Source organism: Balaenoptera borealis (genome assembly GCF_965194805.1).
Source record: "Balaenoptera borealis genome assembly, chromosome: 19".
Lineage (NCBI taxonomy): Eukaryota > Metazoa > Chordata > Mammalia > Artiodactyla > Balaenopteridae > Balaenoptera > Balaenoptera borealis.
Window position 1 is genome coordinate 52,874,840 of NC_138878.1, and position 11,345 is coordinate 52,886,184.

General features: G+C 53.1%; 1 protein-coding gene across 6 annotated transcripts; it reads left to right on the forward strand.

Annotated features, from left to right (window-relative positions):
• Window positions 1-969: 969 nt before the first annotated feature.
• On the forward strand, window positions 970-11,241 carry ZBTB32 (zinc finger and BTB domain containing 32). Of its 6 annotated transcripts, XM_082369610.1 has the most exons (7): window positions 4,946-7,160; window positions 8,264-9,003; window positions 9,202-9,249; window positions 9,506-9,579; window positions 9,697-9,765; window positions 9,889-10,053; window positions 10,239-11,229. In XM_082369610.1, the coding sequence occupies exons 2-7, from the start codon at window positions 8,363-8,365 to the stop codon at window positions 10,520-10,522; spliced, it is 1,281 nt and encodes a 426-aa protein (XP_082225736.1). In that variant the 5' UTR covers window positions 4,946-7,160; window positions 8,264-8,362; the 3' UTR covers window positions 10,523-11,229. The 6 variants fall into 6 exon arrangements, with proteins under 6 accessions (XP_082225738.1, XP_082225734.1, XP_082225735.1 ...); XM_082369612.1 differs by lacking the exons at window positions 4,946-7,160; window positions 8,264-9,003 and adding an exon at window positions 970-1,100 and having other exon boundaries at window positions 10,239-11,241; XM_082369608.1 differs by lacking the exon at window positions 4,946-7,160 and adding an exon at window positions 1,069-1,100 and having other exon boundaries at window positions 8,264-9,249; window positions 10,239-11,241.
• The last annotated feature ends 104 nt before the right edge of the window (window positions 11,242-11,345 follow it).

Here is an 11,345-nt window from a genome sequence, read left to right on the forward strand (position 1 = left end):
GAAATCAAGTTCTTCTGTCAGCCTCGATATACTTATCTGTGAAGTGAGAAAAATAACAGTAAACATCTGATACAGCTTATGAGGATTCAGTCAGAGGATGCATGTAAAACACTTAAAACTGGCCTGGTTCGGTGTCAGTGGCCAAAAAGTGGCAAAGATATTATGATGCTGATTTTTAAAATATCCTTTTCTAGAATGCAAATGCATTTGCCCCAGAGTTTGAGGAGTTGAAAATATATGCTGAGTGCTGAGTCTTCAGGATGAGATTCAAGTCTATAAAAAGAAAAACAAACAAGCAAAAAAACTCATTTATATGATGAAGTAAACCAAGGTCATGTGACCACATCAGACCCCATTCCACATCTATATAAGATCAATCCTACTTAATTGTAGTGTAGCTCGGATGTTGGACTCTTCACCAGAACAATGTCGGAGTCCCAGCAATGCCCATACTCACTGTGGAACCTGAGACAAGTGACTTCACCTCTGACCCTCAGCGTTTAACCCGGCTAGTAATAGACCCCCTCACAGAGCTATTTAGAAGGATTCAGTGAGATGATGCACAAAGCGTGGTACATGGAAAGGTCTGTTGTTACTACTACTACAGCGCCCGTCTTTCCCCTGCTATTTTAAGGGTTATCTCCCGCGTGCCAGACACTCGCCTTAGGCGGTCTCGGTTCCCACTGTCCTAAGCTCCTCTGAGTCGAGTCACGCCCTCCTCAGCAGGGCCCCTTCCAGCTCCTCCCCCCACCCCACTCTCCATCCCCATTTCCCCACTAGCCGTGGGGAAGGAGACGCCAGGCAACAGTCGCCAGAACCCCGAAGCTGAGCAGAAGCCAAGGGACAGAATTCTAACCGCCGCCCGAAACCGTTGGGCTGGGCTCCCTCCTCCCGGTCCCCTGATCAATCAAAGGCGAAGAAGCAAGCCTCGGGACCAATCAGAAGTGGAAGCGGTGGAGCAATGCCCGCCTCCTTAAAGCGCCCTCGCGCCTGATTGGATGTGTCCAGGCTAAGCCACTTAGGAGTGGGGCCAGCTGATCGACGGTGCAATGGCAGCGGGGCCAGGGGAAGAAGGGAGGCAGTCGGTCAGCCACAGATTGGTACTGTGTGTCAGCACCAAAGCCCTGCCTAGTCAGAAAGCCCGCTGGCCGGGTTCTAACCCCGGGCCAGTTAATGGTGGGGCAGCGTAATGGGTCGTCATTCTCTTTACGGTGTGGGGGGGTGGCTGGTACATGAAGTACGCAGTTAATCCTGACTCAGCAGACAGTTGAGGCGTCATCGTGTATTTGAAGCGCCAGCATCTAGGCCAATGAGGGGGGTCAAGGCACTGCCCTCTCTTGTGTCTTCCCTGTCCCCGCATACTTCCGGGTGAGGCAGGGTGCGTTCTGCAGCCAATTAATGGTGGTGCAAGGCAAGAGGCGGGAAAGGGGAGCTGCCCACAGGCACCCAAAGCCTGATGGCCTCCTATCCAATCCCAGTCACTTCTCCACAGATTGTAAGGGGTTGAGAGAAAGGTGAACCTCGTTTGCAACGAGGACTACACAGGGTAGAAAGAAAGAAGCAAGAAAGCAGTGGTATCCCTGAGCACTTGCGGAGGGAGCCTCCTGCAGGTGAAGGAGGTTCAGGCCCCAGTCTCTTCATAAACAGGGTGGGACAGAGCAATCTCCGCAGCCAGAAAGCATTGAGGACCCGCTGGTGGATGATATCTCAGCCTTAGAGGCCTGAAGCCTAAGTCCGCGAACCAATCAGATTTAAGGCCCTGTCCCTCCACAGCGCCAGCCAGGTGGACGCGAGCTCGGCTCCGCAGCCAATCAGCGGAGGTCGCGAGGCAGAGTTGGGGACCCGGGGGCGGAGAGGGAGAGGGGCGGGGGTGGTGAGGAGTGGAGCTGTCCTAGGTGCCTCCCAGGCTGTTGAGATCCCTCAGCCGGCGGGAGACAGGAAAGAGGGTGTGGCCAGCACTGTGGCCAATCAGCGTCTGCCTCGGAATCCAGGGCGACCAGCGAGCTGTGCACGCGGCCCGGCCTCGAGCTCCGAGCCTCGCGCCGCTCCACTTTTTAACGGCCACTCGGGCTTGTGCCGCCCTGAGTGTATGTGAGGCGGAGTGAGGAGAGGAACAGGGCCTGAGTCGGTGAGTGCCATGGATTTTCTTTCTTTTCTTCGGGCTTGGGCCTGGCCCAGGCAAAGCTGAGGTATGGGGGCTTGAGTGGTCGCCCTGAGGATGAGGATCGGGAAGTGGGGGTGAGGGCGTTAGGCTTTGGGGACTCCCTCTTCCCTGGAGAGGCTGGAAATGGGGCCTCCTGGGTACCGTTGGTCCCGGCTGGGTAGAGACCAGGCCGGCATGTCCCTAGTCCCTAAGACAGCCTGATTTGGAAGTGTGTTGTGGGGCAGGTGGAGGCACTTGGAGCTCAGTGTGGGGTCACTGGCCATGAGGTATGGCCTCTGAACTATGAGAGGTTGTCCGGGGTCTCTGGACTGAGACTGGATCTGATGACTGGAGAGGTCTGTGACTCTCCAGAGGTTCTTGGGAGTCTTTGATCAAGAAATGAAACTAGTGAGAACTTGAGAAGGTTTTCTGGAGTCTTTGGATCCAGCCTGTTGATGAAGTCGAAAGCCCAATGGGAAGTTGTCAAGAGTCACTGCATCCTGGCTGTGATGGGAACATGTGGCTGCAAGACTTTTGGGGGACTCTGGCTTCCGGGTTGGGGCGCTCGTGTAAGATTTTCCAGTACTGGGTCCAGGTTGGACAACGTGGCCAGGAGGTTAGGGCCGTGGTCTTCTGGAGGTTCCGGGGTGGGGAGGGTGTCTCTGAATCCCAGCAGGTTGTTTGCCCTCCATGAAGTATTATTGTTTTGTGGTGGCTCTAGACAGAACCAGGACTGAGTCGTGTCTGGGGCCTTTTAGTCCCTGTTCCCATTCTTCCGCAAACTGTCTCTGGTCATTCCCAGAAGACATCAGGCTCTAAGCATGGGGCAGCTGCTTGGGGAGGATGGACGTTGTACTGGAGCATAGGAGGTGTGTGAGATATCCTGCTCTTTAGGAAATCACCCAGGTTGTCTTTACTGAAGATCTTTTTATACTTATGAGGCAGGATGTTGATATCTAATTTCACTCAGCTGTTCAAGCTCTACCTGGTACTAAAGCTTTCAGGGTACTTTCATGTACACCCAGAGTTCTTAAACCAAGGGTGGAGGTGCAAGGGGGGAGTCTATGAGTGGATTACAGGGTCTATGAGCTCCTGGAAATAATCCAAAAAACTGTATGTGTGTTGGCGGGGGAGCGGTAAAAGCAGCCACAAGGATGAGGAGTGAAGCCTGTCCAAGGGTGAGTTTCAGAGCAGTCTGTGACTCTCTTGTTATTCATATGCAAAATGGTATGAGAATCTACAATTTTCTGATGTAAAGAGTTGATTCCACGACTTACAATTTTAAAAAGCATAATGACCCCCTGAGAGGTTAAGAACCACTAAAATAAAGCAGGCTCCCATATTATTTATGGGGCTTAGGCAAGACTAGAAATGGAGATTTCCCCTCTTATCCCCACATCTGGTGTTGGCGCATACTTCAAGGTGTCTCACATACTAGCCTGCATGTCCAAGTTCAGTCTACGTGCCCCTCCCACCCAATCAGGGCCACACAATTACATCAATCACACAGCCCACTCGGAAGAGTATAGACCTGGGGCTGAGGCCAATGTAAACCCGGGAAGTGGGCTATTTGGGCCAGGAGGTCCAGGGTTCCGAGTTCCCAGAGCATGGTCTAGAATTGGGGGGCACAGGTTCCAGGTGGGTACTTCCTAGATACCCTTGGACTCCTCAGCCCATGGGGAGGGACACAACTACAGGTCAGAGTGGGGCCCTCTGTCTGGATTTGAGGCAATATGGATATTCAATACTGGTCTTGAAAATAGTCCCTACGAGGAAGTTGAGGGTCTCAGAAGAGTTAGCCCCATGTTAGAGCTGAAGAAAAAGGCAGTCCACTGTGAGGATGCAGTGGAACCTAAGTTGTTTTTACTTCTCATCTGGTTCTTTTGCCACTTAATCCATAAGAGGTGTGCTATGATAGGGTCTCTATGACCTAGATTCAGCTCACCTGCCTATTACTATATCCAGATCTTGGGCTATGTAGAACATAGATTTAAGGGAAGAAAGAAACTCATTCATTCTGTGGTGTCTCTCCTCTGGTATGTGTTGGATGTACTTAACTAAAAAGAGTGAACCTTTGAAGATTTATGTAAGGTTTGGATAATTGGTTTTAATCTATATAAAATGCTGTAGGGAGTTTAACCACCTTAATTTGCCGAAAGTGATGTGTTCCTGGGAAGAGTGGAAAATTCATAGAACTTTTCTGAATTGAATCTTGTTTAACCTGGCTTTTGGAGGTACTCAATACCTCAATACGTGAGACCAAGGGAGGATATTTTCATAAAACAGATAATCATCCCTCTAATTAGCATATTCTGATGGTTTAGTTTTAATTATAATATTTGAAGAGACTCTATACTTGTATTGCTGTGTTGACATTTTTACAGCAAGCTGGGTTGTGCCTGAAGGGGCTTATGGTCAAGTCTATCAGTAAGAATAAAAGATATCAGATTTCAAACTTTATTTAGTAATATGAGTATTAGAAAGGACTGAGAGGCAAAAATCATAGCTCCTTTTCCCACATTCTTTTCTTCCAATTATATCCTACCTAACCTCTCCCACCTACGGTACCCTCTCCCAGGATGTAGGCTTGTGTCCTCATAACCTGTGGTTTCCTGGCTCCACCCCAGAGAGACAACTGCAGGAGATTCCTACTGAGTCAGCCTGGGAAGTGGAAGGTGGGCAAGGTTTCTGAGGCTGGGGAGGAGAGTCCTTTCAAGAAGAGAAAGACAGACTTCCCTGGTGGTCCAGTGGTTAGGACTCCGGGCTTCCAGTGCAGGGGGCACGGGTTCGATCCCTGGTCAGGGAAGTTCTGCATGCCGTGCAGCCAAGAAAAAAAAAAAAAAAAAGAAAGAGAGAGAGAAAGAGTCAGCAGTGTCCCTACCCTTCCAAGTCAAAGTGCTATTTGCTTCTGCTTCTGCTACCACTGCTCAGTGCAAGGTGGTTTGGACTGTGCAGTCAAGAATGTCGGAAGGAAGAAGGGCTGAGGTGTAGAGGACCCTAGAGATACCTCTAAGGAGGCAGTCTCTAAAGGGATATCCTTAGATGGGGGTAGACACCAAGTGGGAGGAAAGATGGGGTTTCCCAATCTTGGGGGCTTTTATTCACTGAATGGGGAGTCCCCTTGCCCCTTGCCCTCACTTTTAGGTTTCCTGAAAGCCCATTGGCACTCCCTGTCAACTGCATAAGAGGATGCTGCCCTTTGAGCACAGCCTCCAACTCTTTTGAACATCAGTGGGCAACCACCAGTGGGGGAGCCGAGTCATGGGCACATGATGTAGGCCTGGGAGGTGAGGGGACCCTACTCCACTGGGTGATGATGTAATCTTCCAGACCCCTATACCTACACTTGGGGTTTCTCCTTCATGGCTTTCCCCACTTATTCCATATCCTCAGGGAGTGTGTATTTCTGTGTTGGAGGAAGGATGTTTCCCTCTGTATACCTACATGTCAGGGATTGGTGCATTTCTGTGTCCAAGTCAAGTGTCTTTTATATGGGTATCTAATGAGTCCCTGGGTGTGGTGGTGTGAGGAGTTAGAAAGCTCAGAAATGGAAAATATTTAACGACCAGAGTAGCAAATGAATACAGCTTGCCCATTTGCATTTTCCCTTTCACTCTGACTCATCTTCCCCTCTCCCCACACTATTATTGCCCCTCCACTAGCCCCACCCATTGGCACACCCTGTCTGATCTAGGAGGGATTAACATCCGTTTGCACCCAAGCTAGAATGAGAGGTAGAGGGAAGGCATGTTAGGTCTGGAGAGAGAGTAGAAGGATGGTCTGAACATCTGGGGGTCCTGGAGCCAAAAGGTGAAACAGGAGTTTTAGAGACATAATATTTGAGTCTAGGAGGGGACCAGAATGTAAGAGAGAAGCCTAGGGGGAAGCAGACTGTGTCTTGTCACCAGAGCAGCCTACCAGTGCCTGACTTGTGAACCTTCCAGTTATTCATCAGGCACATATCATAAGCGATTTAGCAGCACTTGTTCTGTGAATGAAAATTCTGCCACAGGACGAGGAATAATGAAATAGTAAGAAACAGAGAAAGAAATTTGAGTCTCTCAGACCTCATCTTTTCCCCAGGTTAAGGAGTGCGAAAGTGTAAAAAGAGGGGAAATCTCTGAGGACCTTCACCCCCTGGGCAGGAAGTCAAAGAAACCTCGGAGTCCTGATTTCAGAGAAATGTCATTTGTCATCAACCCAGGAAAAGGAGTTTTTCTCTTCGAAGACCACCGCAGGCCCTTCCTGGGGTTGCCCCCATCAGAGCCTGATGGGAGGATCTGAGTCACTCACACACCCAGTCCCCACTGATGGCCCAGATGACAGGGGTCATTCCCACAGAGCAGTTGAGGCTTCCTAGTACCAAGTCAGAGAGAGGGAGGAGGAGGCATGCTTTTGGCCCTCCTTCACTCTCTCCTTAGAATGCAGACGTTTCAGTCCTTTTTACTTTTGAGGTAGTAGAAAGAGCTTCCAGCTGCTAGAGATCTACTGACACCTCTAAGAAACAGAACTAACACTATTTGAATGATGCTATGTACCGAGAAACCACTTTCACATACATCATGTCATTTCATCTTCACCCCACCTCCAAATGAGGTAAGCAGAGGTTATCCCTATTTCATGGATGAGTTAACTGAGGCTCAGAGAGGTGACTTGCCCAAGGTGACTCAACTAGTAAATGGCAGAGATGAGACTCAAACGCAGGTCTGATTATCCCAAAGTTCTTATTGCTTTAGATACACTTCTTTGACTCTAGGAGTTCACAAATGAAATAAGGAGACAGGAGGTTAGGAGGCAGAATACCTGGGCTCTGGAGGGGAGGAGTGGTCTCTCCTGGAGGGGTGAAGCACAGCCAGGGGTATAAAACCACACCCCTTGGGGAACTGTGGCAGACTGATACTTGGGACACCCAATGGACGACTGTGAGGTCAGGGGCGGGGCTAGCTCCAGGGTAGGGGCGCCCAGGAGCCCCAACAGCAGTTCAGAGCATGCGGTGTCCAGGAGGAAGCTACAACCGGTGAGTGGCTGCTTCTCCCCAGCTGAGACTTTCCTCCCACTACACCCCTCTTTCCGTCCACTTCCTGCCAGCCTGTAGCCCTCTCCGTGAAGTGTCCAACTAGTAATCCTCCCTCCTGTGGGGTCCATGCTTATGGTGAGCCCACACCTAGGAATATGCCTGCTGGGCACTGCGACACTTAGGTGCGTCTCTTTGTATCTGGGTTCCCAGTCTTCTTAAAAGCCAATGTGGTGGTTTTGATGTGTGATAAATTTCTGCCTTGTTCGGTTCTGTCTTTCTGTTCTTCACTTTTGGCTTATGAAAAACAAAATTGAACCATCTCCTTATCCTCATCTTGAGAGGAAATAGCCTCTCCCTCTATAGTTCCCATTTCCCTTTCTCCGGCTTCCTCAAGGGTCAAAGCCTTCTCCAAAGTCTCTCCATCTTCGGGTGAGGAGCCTTCTCTCCTGTGGCTTCTGACCTGCTCTCTTATCTCACTGCATGGAAGTCTTTGGTCTCTTCCAGTTCCTTCTCTGAGGATGGGTTCTAGAAGTTTCGTCCTCAGGGAGATGATTGATTGATGCCTTAGAGCCTGCCCTCCTGCAGTTACGACTCCTGTCTTGCTGCCCTTTCTTCCTCTCGGAACCCTCAGCTCCACATGATGGGCTTGCAGGGGGAGGACACACTAGCTTTCTAAACTCACCCATGAAGCTGTGTCTTGCTCCATCCCTAACTTCCAGGGCTGACTGGGTTTTGTGGTGATCTTCTTGTCTGGAATGAGGAGAGCCTGACCTACTCAGAGGTCTTTGCCTGCAGACGAGCTTGGAGAAGCAGAAGTATCAGTGTTTGCTATCCTTTAAGTCAGACATTGCCAACTGGCAGGACCCATCTCTACTAGTCTTAAATCCACTACTTGAGATAGTTCTTAACTGTCTGGTCCTTGCTCTTTAAGTCCTGAATTTGGTCTGATTTCCATTCTCCCACCACCCTACCCCCACCCCTGGCCCCTGCTATGATTCTGGATAAGCTCAGGTCCTCTCTCGGGTCAGTTTATCTGCTCCATTCAGGACAGAGAGCTCTGATTCAGAACCAGCAACTCACTCTTTCTCCCCTCACCTCCACAGGCTTGAGAATATGCTGTTCCTCCCTCCACTTTTCACCATGGACCCCACACTGTGGCCCTTCTCTCAGAACCTCTGAGATTGGTACCCAGGCAAGGCACAATGCCCATGTCCCCAACAAGACTGCCTAGTCCCTATGGCTCTGATCGGCTGGTACGGCTAGCAGCCAGGCTCCGGCCAGCACTGTGTGATACCCTGATCACAGTGGGGAGCCAGGAGTTCCCTGCCCACAGCCTGGTGCTGGCAGGTGTGAGCCAGCAACTGGGTCGCAGGGGTCACTGGGCTCTGGTGAAAGGCATCAGCCCTTCCACCTTTGCCCAACTTCTGCACTTTGTTTATGGGGAGAGCCTAGAGCTGCAACCTGGGGAACTGGGGCGCCTTGAGGAGGCAGCCAGAGCATTAGGGGTGCAGTCCCTGGAAGAGGCATGCATGAGGGCTCGAAGAGATACAGCCAGAGAAGAGGTGGGTCCAGGGCTGAAGGAACAACAGGAGGAGCCAGAGAAACCCACAAGGGATTCTATGAGAGGAGTGGGGGGCTTTGGAGAGAAGCAGAGACCACAGAAGTTTGTTAGAGCTGGTGGGAAAGAACAGGAGACGTTGCACAGGCACAGGCCACCAAGAGAGAGCCCTGAGATGGCAGAGGCAACTCTGGAGGATCAAGGGGAGCAGATGAGACCAGAGGAGAAACTCAACCAATCCCCTGTTGGCCGCAGAGGAGCAAATGGGAAGCAAGAAGTGATCATGTGGGTGAGGGAGAGTCCAGGGGGCTCTGAGGAAAGTCTGCGGGAGTTCCCTGGCCCCCTTCCCCCACCAGGTTCCCTCCAAACCGGCATCACCCCTAGGCCCTGGTGGGCTGAGGCCCCTTGGTTGGGGGAGGGCCAGCCTGCCCTGTGGAGCATCCTGCTGTTGCCGCCCAGATATGGCACTCCCTTCTCCCATAGCACCCCCATGACTGCAGCCCGGCAGGAGGTCTGGCCTCAGGACCAGAGGTGAGTTGAAGAGCCTATGGAAGACCTCCGGTTGGGAGGGAGTGGCTCAGGAGAGGCAGCAGTGAAGGGTGGAAGGGCACCACATCTCTTATCTCTACTATACATTTCCTGAGCTGGGGAAAGGACAAGAAGCTCCCACCACAGGGAAAGCCAAAGCCCAGCCCCTGAGGACTCATGACACCTCCCTCCCCAGAAAGGAATTGGCCGGGATCCCAGGTGTAGCCAAAGCTGTAACTCTTCCCCATCCCACTCCCAGGATCCCACTCTCCCTGAACCTCCACAAAGGCCTCTGGAACCAGAACCAGTTGGCCTCCTGCAGCCCCACCCCAGGTAAGCCCCTCACTTGCCCTGCATGCACCCTGTAACATGTTCTCTCAGCTGGGGCTGAGGCTGGGGCTCCAGGAGTCCAGCCTGAGCAGAGCCCCTACTTCACTCTGCTCCCTTCAGGTTCCCTCCCCCAGGGCCCCACACAGCTCAGCCCTGGGGAGATGGAAGAGTCTGATCAGAGGCACACAGGTGAGTAGGGTGAAGGCACTTTTGCCTCAGCCCCACTGTAGCCCCTGATGTCTTGCCTGAGTGTTCCAGTGATCCGGCTCTGGGATTCCCAGCCCTGCCCTCCTTTGCCTTTTGTCCCCATAGGTGAACTTGCAACCTGTGTGGGTCATGTGGGCACAGCAAGCCACGCATCTCAACAACACCCTCCCCCACCCCCTCCTGCTCGGTCTCGGCCCTATTCTTGTTCTGTCTGTGGAAAGAGGTTTTCACTCAAACATCAGATGGAGACGCACTACCGTGTCCACACAGGTATGGGCGCCCTGCCCTGTGTGAATTGTCTACCTCCTTCCAGACTCCAGTGGGCCCACTCCTAAGTCCCTCTCGAGTGTCTGGCTCCCCCGCAACGACCTTGCCCAGTTGCCCCAATCTACCCCTAGGCCAGCCTTCGTTCCTTTCTTCTTTCCTTCATGGGTCTTCCCCTCCACCTGCCCTAGGAGAGAAGCCCTTCTCCTGTAGCCTCTGTCCCCAGCGCTCCCGGGACTTCTCAGCCATGACCAAGCACCTGCGGACGCACGGGGCCGCACCCTACCGCTGCCCTCTGTGCCAGGCCGGCTGCCCCAGCCTGGCCTCCATGCAGACGCACATGCGCGGCCACTCGCCCAGCCAGCTCCCGCCGGGATGGACCATTCGCTCCACCTTCCTCTACTCCTCCTCCTCCTCCTCGAGGCCATCTCGGGCCTCGACCTCTCCCTGTAGGCCCCCTTCCTCAACCACCTGACAGGGTGTCAGTAGCTTCTTTGGCTTCAGCCACCGTACAGAATAAAAGATGGGCCGGCGGGCCGGCTAGGCTTCTGACCTCGCACCGCGGCTACGGCAGCCTAGCAAACTCTGCTCCAAGAAGCGTCGCAGGAAGGGCGCCAAGAGCCCTCTCCCAGATGACCGCGGGCCACAGAAACCTGGGCCAGCGAGCCCGTGTGGGGTGAGGGCAGTGAAGTGTGCACGAGTGAAGGTTAACTGTGCGGGGACTGGCGGTTCATCACCAAAATAAAGAGTTTCCTGTGCCCTCCTCTCCGGACCAGAAAGCCGAGTCCGGACTTCAGCCTGCGCGCGGGGGACAGCCTTGCCCCTAGTCCTGTAGCGGCCCCTGGTGGTTCAGCGCGGCGGCCACCTCCTCCGTCTCCCGGGGCTCCCTGTCCTTCCCCGGAGGCAGCGGGCCGCGAGGACTCGGCGTCCAGGCCGACTTAGCAGCAAGCCCTGTGGGGGGAGGCTGTCAGAACCCAAGTTACCCGTCCCTTCCACAGCAAGCAACTGCGCGCGGAGTCTGAGTCTGGGCCCCCAGCCGGGGGCTCGAGAGGAACGCGTGCTCCGCCCTGCTTTCGGCCACCCTCCTTCTTTCCTAGAGCACAAGAGCCGAAAGGCCGCAGCCTCTCCGGCATCTTCCCTCCAGGCTGTACGAAACGGCTGCCGGGTCGAGCTCCAAACTGAGACTAATCTTTTGCCGCCGCCCCTTACCCAGCCCACGCCTCCTGCAGTAGCGAACTTCATTTTCCAGTGTCTCAGGTGTTCCCAGGGTCCGAGGCCCGCCGCACTCTGGGAGTGGT

Coding starts and splice junctions, on each gene's coding strand:
- ZBTB32 (XM_082369608.1), top strand. CDS start 8,363: ATGCCCATGTCCCCAACAAGACTGCCTAGTCCCTATGGCTCTGATCGG. Junction 9,580..9,696: donor CTCCTGCAGCCCCACCCCAG/GTAAGCCCCTCA, acceptor TGCTCCCTTCAG/GTTCCCTCCCCCAGGGCCCC. Junction 9,766..9,888: donor GTCTGATCAGAGGCACACAG/GTGAGTAGGGTG, acceptor TTGTCCCCATAG/GTGAACTTGCAACCTGTGTG.